This window comes from Geotrypetes seraphini, chromosome 10 (genome assembly GCF_902459505.1).
Source record: "Geotrypetes seraphini chromosome 10, aGeoSer1.1, whole genome shotgun sequence".
In the NCBI taxonomy this organism is placed as follows: Eukaryota; Metazoa; Chordata; class Amphibia; order Gymnophiona; family Dermophiidae; genus Geotrypetes; species Geotrypetes seraphini.
This window is the reverse complement of record NC_047093.1, coordinates 111378326-111394561: the sequence shown is the minus strand read 5'-3', so window position 1 is coordinate 111394561 and position 16236 is coordinate 111378326. Positions and strand designations below refer to the sequence as shown.

Sequence of the window (16236 nt, the reverse complement as noted above, 5' to 3'; positions counted from 1 at the left end):
GAAACCGGCGTGAACGATGCTGGTTTCAGAAGGCCCGAAGCAGCTGGAGAGGCAGAGGGCTTCGCAGACGGAGTCGAAGCACCAGTCGACGTCGAAGCTGAAGGATCCAACGCAGCTTCCATCTTGAACATGGACTCCCAGAGAAGACAGCGGCGCTTAAACGCCCGCGCTGTCAGAGTGGAGCAAGGCCGGCACGATTTCGGAAGGTGATCCGGACCCAGACACTGTAGGCAGCGTCGATGCGGGTCCGTGAGCGAAATCACGTGCTGGCACTTGCTGCACTTTTTAAAACCGGTGATCGGCCGGGACATAGGCCGGAAAAGCTCCGCCGCAAGGTTGAAGGCGCGGGGCCCCAGCCACGCGGCCGACCCGGTGTCGGAAGAAAAAAAATTTTTATTTTTATTTTTTGAAAAGAAGTCAAAGAAAAAAATAAACGTACGGAAAGAGTAAAAAGAACTCAACCCGCGGCGATGCAGAAGGCAAAAAAAAAAAAAAACAGATTCAATGGGCGCAGAATTGAAGTAAACTTCTCAGCTCCGCGGAAGAAAAAGAACTGAGGAGACACTCCCGGACCATCGGGCGGGAAGGCACTGGCGCATGCGCGGTGCGGGCATCTCAAAACTTCTGAGTTTCTTCAAGCAAGACATGCTTGTGAGACGTCCGTATCGGGGCTCTGTCGGATGACATCACCCACTAGTGAGAATACCTGCCTGCTTGTCCTGGGATAAAAACATATCTTTTTGGAATGTCTGATTAAGAACCTTAAGTACCTGAATATTGTCTGTCTTTTGTCATAACTATACCAAGAAAATGCATTAATATTGTTACATGTTGCCACATTCAGTACAGGCAACCTGGTCTCTCTCTCTCTCTACATTCAGTACAGACAACATGGTTTCTCTTCCGTTTTCTATCTCTTATTTGGATCACACTGAAGTACAGCTGCTGAATGATATCGGGACTCTTTTCAAATCCCTCCCTGTATGCACAGACATCATTTCATCTCAAGGGTGAACATCACTAGTTTCCTGTACAAACACCATTTCATTTCAAGTGTGAACCTCATCAGTTTAAAGAGACTGCCGGTTCCTGTTGGACTAATTCATCTTCCTGCACCCTGACTGCAAAGACTTACTTTTCCACACATGCTGTACACAACGCTTTGCTGTACAATTCCACCTATTTAACCTATTCTATGGACATTCCAGACTTTATTTCATATGCTGTGCATCCACTACCTCTTGGTATGGGGAATGAGACATTCCACAAGCTGCTGAACTTTACTGAACTCCATACTTACATTGAACAACTTAAGAAAACTGAATCATACTATCACTTTTTAAATGGACAGATTTGCTACGAGACGCTCATGTCTCAGTTTGGGAACTTTCCTTTGGGTATTCGCCCACTGCAAACCATGTATTTAATGTTTTAATTCATCCTATCATTATCTTAATTATTGTACAAATTTTGTTATGTATTATTATGATTCTCCTTTGCTGTAAAGTGAAACACAAGTACTTTTCTTTATCTCACAAGCTTCCTTCTAACTTTTAAGGCAGTTATACATGTATTTCCAGTATCTTTTCTGACACTTTCTAATTTGGTTTTAATTTGGCATGGCCTATTGCATTACCATTACCAGGGTCAGAGATAATATTATCCCGTATCCCATACATGCATACTCTCTCATGACATCTTGGTACCTTTATACCTGAACCTCCTGAAAAAGCTTCCTGCATCCCTTATGCACCGTTCATTCACTCAACGACGGGTAAGATATAAGCATACTGTGGTCCCCTGCCCAGTTGATGGCCTATACAACCTAAGACAGAGGTTTGAACTCATAATGGGAACTGTTTATCTTCATAGCTTGGAGATTCTGCAGCAAAGGGGACGTGCGACTATAATGTTGGAGGTAAAAGAAGCATCTGCTAATTGCAGACTGGCTGTTTAAAGAAGGGTACCACAAGCTTGCCCTCATTTCAAAGAATAAAAATAAAAATAAAAAAAATATGGGAGATGTCAGCCTAGCTATCGCTACCATTCAGCATTTTTAGTTGCCATTACTTATGTCAGCGAAGGCCTATGGGAAATTATATCAATCTGACTCTGGCATGGGAATGCAGATAGACCCTGAGGGCAGGCAGACTGTTTTAAGTATCCCTGATTGATATGTTTTAAGTATCCCTGATAGCCCTGATTGAATCATGACTAGCTAAAAGGTGTTAATGTCTGATTAAGAGGGTGCTTAGGACAATGGGTCCAGGTGCACAGAACAAGCATAAGAACATAAGAAGTTGCCTCCGCTGAGTCAGACCGTAGGTCCATCCTGCCCAGCGGTCCGCTCCCGCGGCGGCCCATCAGGCCCATCGCCTGAGAAGTGGTCTATACCTATCTATACCCTTCAATCCCTTTTTCTTCAAGGAATCTATCCAAACCTTCTTTGAATCCATTTAATGTTTTGCTGCCTACAACAGCCTCTGGGAGCGCGTTCCATGTATCCACCACCCTCTGAGTGAAAAAGAACTTCCTAGCGTTTGTTCTAAACCTGTCCCCTTTCAATTTCTCCGAGTGCCCCCTTGTACTTGTGGTACCCCTTAATTTGAAAAATCTGTCCCTGTCTACTTTTTCTATGCCCTTCAGGATCTTGAAGGTTTCTATCATGTCTCCTCTAAGTCTCCGCTTTTCTAGTGAGAAAAGTCCCAACTGCTTCAATCTGTCGGTATATGGGAGATTTTCCATTCCCTTTATCAGTTTAGTTGCTCTTCTCTGTACTCCCTCAAGTACTGCCATGTCCTTCTTGAGGTACGGCGACCAGTACTGGACACAGTACTCCAGATGAGGCCGCACCATTGCACGATACAGCGGCATGATGACTTCTTTCGTCCTGGTCGTAATACCCTTCTTAATGATACCCAACATTCTGTTTGCTTTCCATGCTTCATGCTTTCCATCCCATCTTCCATGCTTGCAGGTATCACACCCTCCTTTGTCAATTAAATTGACCATTGTCTCAAACAGTTTGCAAGTTCTAAACAGAAAGATACTGGGACATAAAATATTTTCTATATTCAGAATAAGATTCCAAGGTATAAAAGCCTCCTCTCTGCAACACACATCTCTCTTTCTATCTAGCTATCTCTTGGCTCTTGGCTTGGCACTTTGGTTCTCTCTTGAGCTCTCTCTATCTCTCTGTCTATCCTTCTCTTTATCTATGGAACACGAAACATCACCCCATCCCCCTTTCTCTCTCTCTGCCTTTCCCTAGAACTTCACGCTTTCTTCTGGACTCTGTAAGGCAGGGAAACTGCTTTGCTCTCTGCTTAAGTGTAATGCTCTCTGCTTAATTGTAATCCTTCATTGTAATGCTTCAGAATATTGCTTTTCTGTAAGACTATTTCTATAATATATTCTTTATGCAACCACCTCTGGCTATGCCTTCTTTATTCTACTTCCTGGTGAGTCATCTATGAGGGAACTGAACCTGGGACCAGCGTTTGTCAGTACGCCTTTCACTTAACCCCTACCACCATACATTGGGGGGGCCACTAACAAAACTGACAGCGATGACCACGGGTGGGTGAAGGGAAAGGAAAGAAGCACCAATGGGGTGAGGGGGGCTATTCCCCCCTCTCTTTCAAACCTCAAAGCTTCAGCAAGGTAAGTGCTTGCCCTTACAATGGCTGCAATGAAAGAGCTGCTGTTAAATGGCCTTGCTGAAACAGCCATGCTGAACTGTGCCAAAACTTACTAAAATCCATGAATCTTGTCACAGGAATAAGCTATGGTAAATGAATCTTGCCTTGATGAATGAAATTAATTACATTACTCAAAATTGACACAAAATGGACTGAATGAGTTTTGGAAAAGTACTCCTCCAATTGCAGATGATACCTCAATCAGCCGGTAGGCAGACAAAAGATCTTGCTTTTGATTCACAGGGCTGAAGCTGAGTTACCAAAGCTGTGCCAAACAGCTAGGGAGGGACAGATGAGCCTGCCCACAGCACTGAAGACCCAAATCCTCTTGGACTGCCATATCCAATCTGTACAACCTTGTAAAAATATGGAACATAACAACATAAGCAATGCCTCCGCTGGGTCAGACCTGAGGTCCATCGTGCCCAGCAGTCCACTCACGCGGCGGCCCAACAGGTCCAGGACCTGTGCAGTAATCCTCTATCTATACTCCTCTATCCCTTTTTCCAGCAGGAAATTGTCCAATCCTTTCTTAAACCCCAGTACCGTTCTCTGCCCTATTACATCCTCTGGAAGCGCATTCCAGGTGTCCACCACGCGTTGGGTAAAGAAGAACTTCCTGGCATTTGTTTTGAATCTGTCCCTTTTCAACTTTTCCGAATGCCCTCTTGTTCTTTTATTTTTTGAAAGTTTGAAGAATTTGTCCCTCTCTACTCTCTCTATGCCCTTAATGATCTTGTATGTCTCTATCATATCCCCTCTAAGTCTCCTCTTCTCCAGGGAAGAGAGACCCAGCTTCTCCAATCTCTCAGCGTATGAGAGGTTTTCCATCCCTTTTATTAGACATGTCACTCTCCTCTGAACCCTCTCGAGTAATGCCATATCCTTCTTAAGGTACGGCGACCAATATTGGACGCAGTACTCTAGATGCGGACGCACCATCGCCCAAGTAACTGCTCTACAGATTTCATTGGGTGGAACAGCCCAGGACTTTGCCCAAGCAGCAGTAACCCAAGGATTAAGTGACCCTGGGCAAGTCACTTAATCCTCCATAGCCCCAGGTACGTTAGCTAGATTGTGAGCCCACCGGGACAGAGAGGGAAAATGCTTGAGTACCTGATTGTAAAACCGCTTAGATAACCTTGATAGGCGGTATATAAAAAATCCTAATAATAATAATAGTCAAATGTTCTGTAATAGAGATAGGTAGCAGTTTTCCACAGGTAATATATGAAGAAGAAATTGCCATGCAAATCCACCTGGCAATCGAAGCCTTAGAGGCTGGCCTGCCTTGTCTTGATTGACTGTGTCAGAACAAAAAGATGGTTAGAGAGACAGGAATCATTGACCCTCTCCAGGTAATGAAGAATTCTTCGCACGTCTAGCCTCTGCAAAATCCTGTCCTGTCTGGCTAAACCCATAGGGTGAAAAGAGGCAAACAAATTTCTTGATTGATGTGAAAGGCCGAGACCACTTTTGGTATGAAGGAAGGTACCGTTCAGAGAGAAACAGCAGACTCTATAAGCCTGAGGAAAGGTTCCCTGCAGGAGAGAGCCTGTAATTCTGAGATTTTAGCCACTAGTCTTGACTGAAAAGTGGAAAAGGGACGTATCTTGCAGAGACTCATACAGAGCCTGAGAGAGGCTCGTCAGAATGGCATTAAGGTTTCATGATGGAAAAGGCCGACGCAATGGAGGATGCAATCGGAGCGCCCCTCTCAAGAAGCAAGAAACTTCTAGGTGAGACATTAGTGACTGCTTAGCTCCTCAAACCCAAAAGCACAAGAGGCAAGCTACCTGTACTTTGAGTGATGCAACCAATAGACTTTTTTCTAGTCTAGCTTGCAAAAATGCCAGGCTCACTGGAATTGGTGCCTGAGAATGCTCTACCTGCTCCTTGGCACAACAAAGCTGGAAAGCCTTCCAGGTTTTAGCATAAACTGCAAACACTGAAGGCTTCTTGGCTCTAAGGAGATTACCTTCAAATAACCCTTATGAGTTCAGGCCTTGCACTCAAGAGCCATGCTGCAAGACCAAAGCACTCTGGATTCTCTATGGGAACTGGGCCCTGACTGAGGAGCCCCAGATGAACCAGCAGTTTGAGATACCTGTCTCTTTGTAGTCACACCAAATCTGTATACCAACTTCGATGAGGCCAGTCTGAGGCCACCAGTATCACTAGACTCTGGTGGCTTGTGACTCTGCGGATGATCCAGCCTACCATGGTCCATAGAGGGAACACAAATGAGACTCTCTATGGGCCAGGGTGTCCAGCCCTACGCTTCCAGGTTCAGTTCTTCAACTATAAAAGCAATCTGCTTTTGCGTTCTTGGCTGAAGCCATGAGATCTATTTCCGGTCTTCTCCAGCATCACACAATGAGGCTGAAACTCTCTGGGATAGGGATCACACCCCTGGATCCAGAATCTGACTGCTTAAGAAGTCGGCCTAGACATCCTCTATTCCTGCCACGTGGGTTGTTGAGAGCACCTGTGAGCTTCCGCCTACTTGAGCATCTGTGTCTCCAGATGCAATGGGGCGATTCTCATTCCTCCTTGTCTGTTCACATAAGCTATCGTGATGGCATTGTTGGAGAATACCCTGACCACCTGTATGGACCACTTTTATGCACCCTGGAGAGAGTGACCACAGCAGTGAGCCCCCTAGCTGCTCAGACTGGCGTCGATCATGAGTGTCATCCATGAGGTGATTCTGAGGGGCATGCTCTTCAATAAGGCATCCCCTGGAGACACCAATGTAAGCTGTGTCATGCCTCCCTTGACCAGGGGAGCTGTATCTATAGAGAATGCTTTTGCAGGACTACCTGGAGAGGAGGGAATTCTGGAGTGGACGCATATGCGCTCTCACCCAAGGAACAAGTTCCAGAGAGGCTGCCATTGAGCCCAGCACCTGAAGGTAATGCCAGGCCATGGCAGCTTTCCTGAAAAACAACAACAAAAAAAAACCAACATTGGAAAGGCATTTTGGAGGTGGGGAAACCTAACTCTAACCCCAGAAACCCTCAGATTTACCTTTTTCAGACCTCCTCACCCTCCCCTGATTTTTCCCAATGGGAATAATGAGAGTACTCGCTGTAACTTCTGGTGCCCATCTGCCAGCTTGCAGGGAAATTATGTCTGCCTCAGAAACTGCTGGGAACAAATCCACCATCGAAAATCTTCTAGCTGCTGGTCAAGATGAGTCTGACCAAGAATTCCAAACACTAAAACTCCACGCAGCACGTCAGGGTGAGAAAATTTGCAGCTGGCTCCCTGATACCCAGAGGGTTGTTACACAGGAGTCCCACAGCCTATACTTAAGTCTCTGATAAATCATCAGGTGAGCAAGCTGAGCCCTTGATGAACACAAAGCAGGCTGCGAGCAGCAGCCCATCCTCATGGATCTGCGTCCTTTCCCCAGTGGAGTAAGCTCAAGAGTGAGCACCGAAGCCATGCAGGAAAAAAGAACAGATCGCCAAAAATACCTGAAAATAATAAAAAGAAAGCAGAACAAATCAGAACATCTCTTCTCAGTTTGCTTGCAGAAGAAAAAACTGAAGAAGGAGCTATTCTCCTCTGGTGAAGGGGAGGAGTTCAGAGATTTGAATGACATCCTCTTGCAAAGTTCGTGACTATGGGAATCCTATGTCTTTGCAACAAAACATACATTCTGCTCTCCTAGAAGGTGGAACTGGCACAAATGTTGCAGTTTTTACTACATATTCTAAGAATGCTTAAAATTGGATGAAAGCAACACATACCCACTACCAGAAGATCTAAAAGAACTGTCTTAAGATTATTAACATTCCAACACCTTTTCAAGTAAACCATCTGGGAATAAATATGAATCCTTTACTTTCTCTAGAGCCACAAACAGCCCTGATTACTAATATGAATGAACTTGTTGAACAACGGTTAGAAACTCTGTTAATGCTAAGGTTTCAGAGTGACATTACATGCAACAGTGTTGTTTCATTGAACTGTAACAGTTAAAATATAAATATATTTTGATTCATTTTAGATGCCCTGTTAAGAAAACAAAACTAGAGTAAAATTAGTTTTTAAAAAGATTATATTTGAATTTTGCAGTAGCATTTACATACAAGCTTAGAAAATAAGGCCCTCTTTTCCTAAGCAGCAGTAGAGGTTTCTACAGTGGCCGAGAGAGCTAAATGATCCGATATTGTTCTGATGCTCATACCTCTACCGCAGCTTAGTAAAGGCGGGGTGGAGGTAAATTTCTAAAAAGAAGCAGCTTCCCTGGTTAGATTAACTATTTTATCTACGAGGTGCCTTAGGTTAGATTTTTAATATATTTTACCTGCATGAAACTCCCCCCCCCCCACAAATAATTCAAGCTACTTCTAAGATTGTTATGATATTAGAAATAACTTGGATAAAAGGCAGTTAAATTTACAAATATCCAACATACATAGCATAAAACAAGCTACCAAAATGCTAAGAATTTTTGAAAGAATGCCATTACAAGGGTTGGGAAAGGCCTCAGCCAGAAAAATATTCCGGTATTTTAGAAATATTATTTTTCAGCTTTTTTAGGCTAGTTTTCTACATTTATTTTAGAAAAGCTTATTTTAAACCAGTTTTTCTGTCGATTTTATCAGGATCTGTATGAAGACCTGGGGCTTATTGATGGGTTGGTAGCATAAGGCAAGTGTTAGTGCATAGGACTGTGAAATTTGGAAATCCACTTTCCTGCATATGGTTTATACTGAACTGTACCTACTGATAGTGGCAGCATGTTTTTCTTCTGGGGGATTCTACACAATAGCATAGCACAGAATTTCTCATCTCCTCAGAAGGCAGAGAAATTCTGCACTTGTACAGAATTCTACAAAGATGCCAGCATGAGGTTTCTCCATGATCTCTCGCACCCTTTCCCTTAGAGACTGCATGGAAAAAGGAGCAGTGAAGCATTGCACATTGGGCCACTTCCTCTTCCTCTGCCAGCCTAGAGTTGTTTATGTGAACCAGCAAGTCTCCATAAGGTTCAGGATGTGCCATGAGGGTGGAAAGAGAAATACGAATCAATGATAGCTATGAAGAAAACATGGGGGCAGATAGAATCGGCGGTCTTGCTGGGAATTAAAGGGAGAGAGAACTCAGAAGAGTGAAAGGGGGAACTCAGAAGGTTGGAGCTAGAGAAGGGAAAAGGCATGCATTTATGATGAGGAAATTCTATGCAAGAACACTACAAATAAACAATGCAGAATTCTATCAGAGGTAATGTTTTCATTAACAACCATGAAATAAGTACTGCAAAAGCAGGAATGAACAGTCACAGAGTACTTGGTTATTGAGGTGCTGTTCATGTCATAATAATGCCTTCCTTGAACAAAACAGAAGAAAACATTCTAAGAAATATATATCAGTTCATGTCATTAATCCTAAAAGAGGAGGTTCATTTTCTCTTCTTCCCATTTTTTTTTCTTAATAAAACAATTCTGATTGAGTTTTTGTTGAGCCTGTGACAAGAAATGGCATAAGAGTTAGATCTATTTGAAATAATGAGAAATATAGCTACATAAAAAAGTGTCATGGGGAGGGGAAGGTGTCACTTCCATATTCATGAGATCAATTTGCATGCATATGCTGCCTTCTTAGTATACAATTTCTTTCTTTCATTCATATTCATTGTGAATAGCCTGAAAACGATTGACTAGAGTTCCCCCAGGACAGCTTTGGGAACCCCAGGTTAGCTGGTAAAATTAATTCCCTTCCCACAGACCAGCTAAAATTTACCTTAAAAGTCACAAGGCAGCCAAATTTAATTGGTCAGGAGATAAGCTTTACAAGTGTTTCTGGGAGGGAGATTATGATTTAGCTAGTTAGCAGTGATTTTCAGTACTAATTTGCCACATATTAGGGCTGTACCAAAAATTCAGGCTTTTGTGCCCCAAATGCATTATTCTATTTGGCTAAATATGAATAATGCATCTGGGACGCTAGGGGGTGCCATATAGCCCTACTATGTATAACTAGATAAACCCAAGTAAACAAATGGCAAGAGCAAATATGGAATGCCAAATTTTGACCACCAAGATTCAGAAGTTTCTGCAAAAATATTTAATGAGTTGGATTTGACTAAAAATTCATTTAAACATAAGATAAAAATGGAAGGTATTTTAGTTTTTCAGCAGGTTTTTAAAAAGAACTGACCCATTTCTTTTGCCAGTGCTCATTTATCCACTTCATTCTCATCATTTGGATTTTCCTCCTCTAATCTGTCGTCGTCGTCCACATTTTCTTCCTCCCGGCTCTTCTCTTGATCAGAGTCTGTTTTTTTGTCTTTATCTTTTCTCTTCTGTTCAGTGGCTTCTTTCTTGCCTCTCTGTTCACGCCTAAATGCTACAATCATGCAAGAATACAAAATAGTTGCTGCATAACAAGACGCAAAGGCATATGCAGTACATATAAAGAAAAAAAGGTCTCCCTTTAGTTCCGTTGTGGTTTCCTAAAATTCTATGTAAAGAATTAAAAGATCAGATTTAATCCTTAAATTACATATGGGATATGTTCTCTGTTAAATTAAAATGTGATTTTGTGGCACAAATTTGGGAATGCTATCTTGATCTTCTTTCCCACTTAGGGCCCAATGCTCAAAACAACATTAGTGCCAAGACCAATTAGTGCAAGCTTTGCGTGCATATTGTCCTTCTAATGCTCTAATGCAGCGGTCTCAAACTCACGGCCCCCTTGGCTGCTATTTTGCTGGCCACGGTCTAGTACCCGAACTTGCAACTGCCTGGTGCCATCGCTTATGCCTGGACTTCTGCCTTTGCGTATCTGCCGGATGCACGAAGGCAGGAGTCCTGGCATACGAGATGGCAGCAGGCAATTGCAAATCAGCTGATGCTGGCACGATCTCGAACACTGGGCAGGAAGAGAAGCACCGGCGTCACAACTCCTGCAGCCGCATCGTATGCCGGGACTTCTGCTTCCGGCAGATACGCAAAGGCAGGAATCCCGGCAAACGCGACAGCTGCAGGAAGTTGCAAGTCAGCTGACGCCAACGCCATAACTTTTCTTCCTGCCCAGTGTGCACCAGGTACCAGGACAAGGGGAGGGGGGAAGAAGAAGGGAGAAGGGGTACTGCTGGACAAAGGGGAGGTAAAAGGAAGGGAGAAGAGGTGCTGCTGGACCTGGCAGAAAGGGAGGGAAAGGAAAGGTGCTACACACTGGAGGGGAGGGTGAGATGGTACATGGGGAGAGCATGTTGGGTTGGGGGGTGCGAAGGAGGGATGCCACTAAGGGAAAAGGCAAGGACAGAGAGAGAGAAAGTGCAGGAGGCAGAAAGTGTTGGATTCATGGAGAGGGCAAGATGGATGGGGAGGACAGAAAGGAGGGAAGGAGAAATGTTACACTGGGGAAGGGGGAGAGAGCAGAGTGAAAAGTTAGACTCATGGAGGGAGAGAGAGAGAGAGAGAGATGTTGTTTGGTTGATGAAAGGAGGATCAGGGGAGAATCATGCAGGAGGAAGAGAGAAAAAAAATGTTGGACTGGTGGAAAGGAGGGAAAAATGTTGGACTGGGAGGGGGCCTAGAAAGGAGGAAGGGAAGGAAGATGGACTGCAGGGGGCAGAAAGGAGGACGGGAAAGAGAAACGTTACACTGGGGAGGAGGAAGAAGGGAAGGAGAGAGATTACATTACATTAAGAATTTCTATTCCACCATTACCTTGCGATTCAAGTTGGATTACAAATGGATTGTCCGGAGATTAGAAGTATTTAGGGAGTAGTTTGTACATTTCTTTGAGTTGCTAAGGATTACATCTGAGTTGTCATGATATTGGAGGTACATATGTAGAAGTTGCAGGTGATGCTTGGGACATTTCTGATTGTGTTAGTTCGGTTTTATGTGTTTTTTTGAATAGAATTGTTTTCTGTCAAAGAATTTTATGACTTGCCTCAGGTTTCTCATGACTGCGAATGAATTTTTTTATTGTTTTGTTGATTTGTGGTTGCATTGTACAGCCTCTGTCTATTAGCACTCCCAGGAGTTTTAAAGTGGGTTGGAAGTGGTATGTTGTAGAGTTTATGACAAGGTTTGTAACGGTTGGGGTTTTGTTATTTTCGAGTAGGATGAAGTTTGTTTTTTACAGATTTAGTTTTAGTTTGTGGTCTTTCATCCATGCTGCTATTGTTCCAAGTGTACTGTGTCTGCCATGGATGGTGCTGGTTGATCGAACGGAAGGAGAATGGTGATGTTGTCTGCATAACTGTAGGAGGTTAGACCTTATTTGTCTAGGTAGGAGCCGAAATGACAGACCATGGAAATAGGGAGGGAAGGAGAGAGAGATAGGAAGGGAAGGGAAGGGAAGACATGGAAATATAGATTTTGAGAAGAAAACAGAAAAAAGGGAAAAATTGAATGTTAATTTAGTGCCAAAGATGGATGCAAGGCAGAACGTGAAGACGGAGAGAAAAGCAGTTAAAGGACAAGAAGGCCCTAGAAACATGGTTAAAAGCACAGAAAAATGAAGTCACCAGACAACAAAGGTATGGAAAATGATTTTATTTTCAATATAGTGATTGAAATGTGTCAGTTCTGAGAAAGGAAAGATGTTAAACTTTAACTGTGAGAGCCGCAGAAAAAATAGGGTATTTGGAGGGCTGCAGAAAAAATAGTTAATGTCATATTAAAGAAATGACAATTTATATTTTATAAATCTTTCCTTTAACAGTTAAAGGAAAGATTTATAAACTATAAAGAGTTTTACCTCATGCAAAATTGTCATTTCTTTAATAAGACATTAACTGTTTTTTTCTGTGGCCCTCCATGAATATGCATGAGAGAGATTTGCATATAATGGAAGTGATATACATGCAAATCTGCTCCATGCATATTCATTAGGACTAGCCTGAAAACCCGATTGGCCTGGTGGCCCTCCAGGATAGGGTTGGGAACCACTGGTCTACAGATTGCGACTTGTACATAATAATGGTAGCTTATAGACTTTTCCTCTTTTGTCCAACCTCTTTCTAAACCAGGGATCTCAAAGTCCCTCCTTGAGGGCCACAATCCAGTCGGGTTTTCAGGATTTCCCCAATGAATATGCATTGAAAGCAGTGCATGCACATAGATCTCAAGCATATTCATTGGGGAAATCCTGAAACCTGACTGGATTACGGCCCTCAAGGAGGGACTTTGAGACCCCTGTTCTAAACTAACTGCTTTTAGCACTTGCTCCAACAATTAGATCCAGAGAGCTGAACTATATGTTCAGTGAAAACAATATATTTTCTCCTATTTGTTTTAAAATATTTTACTAAGAATCTTCAACGAGTGTCCCATAGTCTTTGCACTTTTTGAAACTGTAACTTATCGATTTGTGTTCACTCATTCCAAACCACTAAGGATTTCATGGACCTTTTATCAGCCATCTCTTGGAAAAATTACAAGACCTGGGGTAGCTCAGTACCTCAATTCACACATATGCTAAGGTCACTTACTTCAGAGTCATAGCTAAGGTGAACTAATCTTTTGCCTCTCAAACAGCCAAGCAGTAAACCTGAAGAGGCTTAGGTCCTCTAGGAATACCGGCCCTTGATGGAAAAGACATGACTCCCTTGGCAACAGAAGGGTATGAGGTTCAATAATTTCATACTCGGGTAGATAAGTTAAGCAGCAAGCATGTTGAAGCAAGGCTGGGCATTTATGACATGTCAAGGTTACTCATGAACAGTGGTGGCTCAGTGCAAGTCTAACATTTCAAGAGACAAGATTGTCAGGAGAAACCTCATGTGAATCAAGTAAGAAAACGCTAGATCTGGAGCATCGTTCAGTGCTAAAATTTCTTACAAAAAAAGGGAAATAGCCAAAGGAGATCCACAAACACAAGACTGTAGTTTATGATGGTCTGCCTTATTATCCTACAAAGTAAAATATTAGAGCAAGCAGTTTAAATGGGGTAGAGAGTCCATTGAAGATGACATTGAAGATGACACTGGATGGCCTGATGTCAAGGGGTTAGTAGCAGTTTTTGTCAAAATACTAAAAATCTTCAACATTTTTGGAACTTGCTGCCAAATGCCCCTGATAAAATTGGTCAGGGTGTAAGGAACTGTTGAAATCTTTCAGAAAGATTGAGTGGAGGGGAGCAGGTGGGGTGAGGTGAGGTGGGAGATACTGCTATTCATGCCATGCTGGCTGGTTTAGAAAGTTAGTACTGTGAGCTCTTGTAATTTAAAGGCTGACTGAGCCAATTTTGTGCATCACAATAATAATGGATTCTAAAAACGCTAAGCATGTCAGAGGCCTAGATCAGTGTATCGCCACGGCACACCAGCAAGGCACCAGCTGACTGTCTAAAGGACATGCCTCTCATGGCGAGAGGCACATTCTACAGGCAGTCAGCCAGCGCCGGCACTTCTCCTCCTCTACGCACCTCTCCTCTGATTTATTTGGTTTTATATGTTTCAAGTTTCAAGTTTTATTTGAGTTTGATGAATCGCTTATTTAATTTTACTAAGTGAGGTACAAAATTGATAAAAATATAAACATATATTTAGACATACAATTTAAAATTTAAAATAATGTGTTAGACAGATAGACTTACAGGTCAACTAATAAGGAAAGAGGGAACAGAACTACAATTCAGTATTTTTAAAGTACAGAGGAGAACCATATATAGAAAACCAATAGGATGGGGACGTGGCTTGGACACTCAATCGGATGGACGGGTGAACAAGCAGCTCCGTATTAACAGGATTAAATTATGAAGATTTAAGCTATAAATATTAGTTTTGCTCCCTCTGCTGGTGAAATTAGGGTATAACATGGCTTTAAATAAAAAGGAGAGATGTCGGGTTTAACTTCAGGGAAAAGATCTAAGCCAGAGTCGTCATCTCCCACGAAAGTGCCATTGACAAAGGAGGATCGTAGAGACATCTTTGCGGAGTTACAACAAATTAAAGACATTGTGACTAATAATTCAAAAACTCTCCTGGAAGTTAAAGAAAAGGTAGCTAACCTTACCAAAAGGATGGAAGTTATGGATCTTAAATTTGATCAGCTGGAAAAATGTATAGAAAGGAATTAAATTGTGATACAGCAATGTAAAGTTGACAAGAAAATAATAGAAAATTTAGGAAGGGATTTGGAAGATTGCATTAATACGAGCAAAATAAATAATTTGAGACTTATTGGGATTCCAGAGAGAGTAGAAAAAAACGATCCGATTGGTTTCCTGGAAAACTTCCTTCCAAAAATCCTTCCTCTTAAAACTAGCCAAATAAAGATCCTACTTTGGTTTCAAATTATAGGCCTATTTCTTTAATTAATGTGGATATGAAATTATTGGCTAAACTCTTGGCCTTACGTTTGGCAAAATTTCTTCCTTATATAATTGGTACTAGTCTTATAGCCCGTTATAGAATATATGTGTGTGTGTCTGCTTATTTCTTTCTCTCTCTCCTTAGCCGCTTTCTTTCTTTCTGTCTTTCTTTTTCCTTAGCTGTCTATCACCACCCCTTGCCTGCTCCTCATGTCCATTGTCCCTTCCTTTTACGTCCCCTGTGTCCACCACCACCCTTCACTGCTCTCCTTATGCAGCAGCAGCCCTTCTCCCTTTGTTTTACCTCCCCCCTGTCCAGCAGCACCTTTCCTTCTCCCCCTGTCCAACATTAGGCCTCCGTTCCTTTTTCTTCACCCCCCCTGTCCATCAGCACCTCTTTCCTTCTCCCCCTGTCCAGCAGTAGGCGTCCCTTCCTTTTTCTCCCCACCCTCCTTCTTATCCCTATGATACACTTACCTTGCTGTGCCCCTGATCAGAGGTTCCCGACAGCCGCCCACTTGCACCCATTGGAAAAGTTCCCTCTGCCGCATCCCGCACCCCTCCTGACGCGACTCCCGCTGTCTTTCTTTCTGTCTGTCCCTGGCCCCCTTTGTCTGTCTGTTTTTCTGTGTATCTCCCTGCCCCTGTGTCTTTCTTCTTTTCTTTCTCCCTTCCTCCCTCTGTCTGTCTGTCTGAAGCAGCATTCCCTCCCCCTCCATTTCCCACCCCCCCACACCAGTTCCTTGTGCACCTGCCCCTGTGTCTTTCTTCTTTTCTTTCTGTCTCCCTTCCTCCCTGTCTGTCCAAAGCAGCATTCCTTCCCCCACACCAGTTCACTGTGCACCTGCCCCTGTGTCTTTCTTCTTTTCTTTCTGTCTCCCTTCCTCCCTCTGTCTGTCCAAAGCAGCATTCCCTCCCCCTCCATTTCCCTCCCCCCACACCAGTTCCCTGTGCAGCAGCATTAGCGTTTCCTCTACCCCCCTTTCCCTTCCCGCGGTCCTGACTACAAACGCGGTCCCGAGTCCTTTGCCGCCCCCCCTTCCCTTCCCGCGGGCCCGACTACACATGACGATTCAAGCAGTGTGTGCAGCAGTCTTCACACGCTGCTTCGGGTCCTTCTACTGCCCTGATTTACTCTGGCACGTCCCTGATAACATCATCAGAGACGCGGCAGAGCAAATCAGGGCAGTAGAAAGGCCCTCGGAAAGGGAAGGAGGGCGGCAAAGGACTCGGGTCCCGGGCAGCG

General features: G+C 43.3%; 1 protein-coding gene across 3 annotated transcripts in view; it reads right to left on the bottom strand.

The window, feature by feature from the left end:
• POLE3 (DNA polymerase epsilon 3, accessory subunit) overlaps positions 1–16236 on the bottom strand; it is a 63528-nt gene that overhangs the window by 12222 nt on the left and 35070 nt on the right. The window contains exons 4-5 of one of the 3 annotated variants that reach the window (XM_033960937.1): positions 9876–10064; positions 9095–9181 (exon numbers count right to left, since the gene is read on the bottom strand). In XM_033960937.1, coding sequence (XP_033816828.1) covers positions 9895–10064 — 170 coding nt within the window. In that variant the 3' untranslated portion in view covers positions 9095–9181; positions 9876–9894. Of the gene's footprint in view, positions 1–9094; positions 9182–9759; positions 10065–16236 lie in introns of those variants that run through there. The other 2 variants (XM_033960938.1, XM_033960936.1) reach the window with 2 other exon arrangements.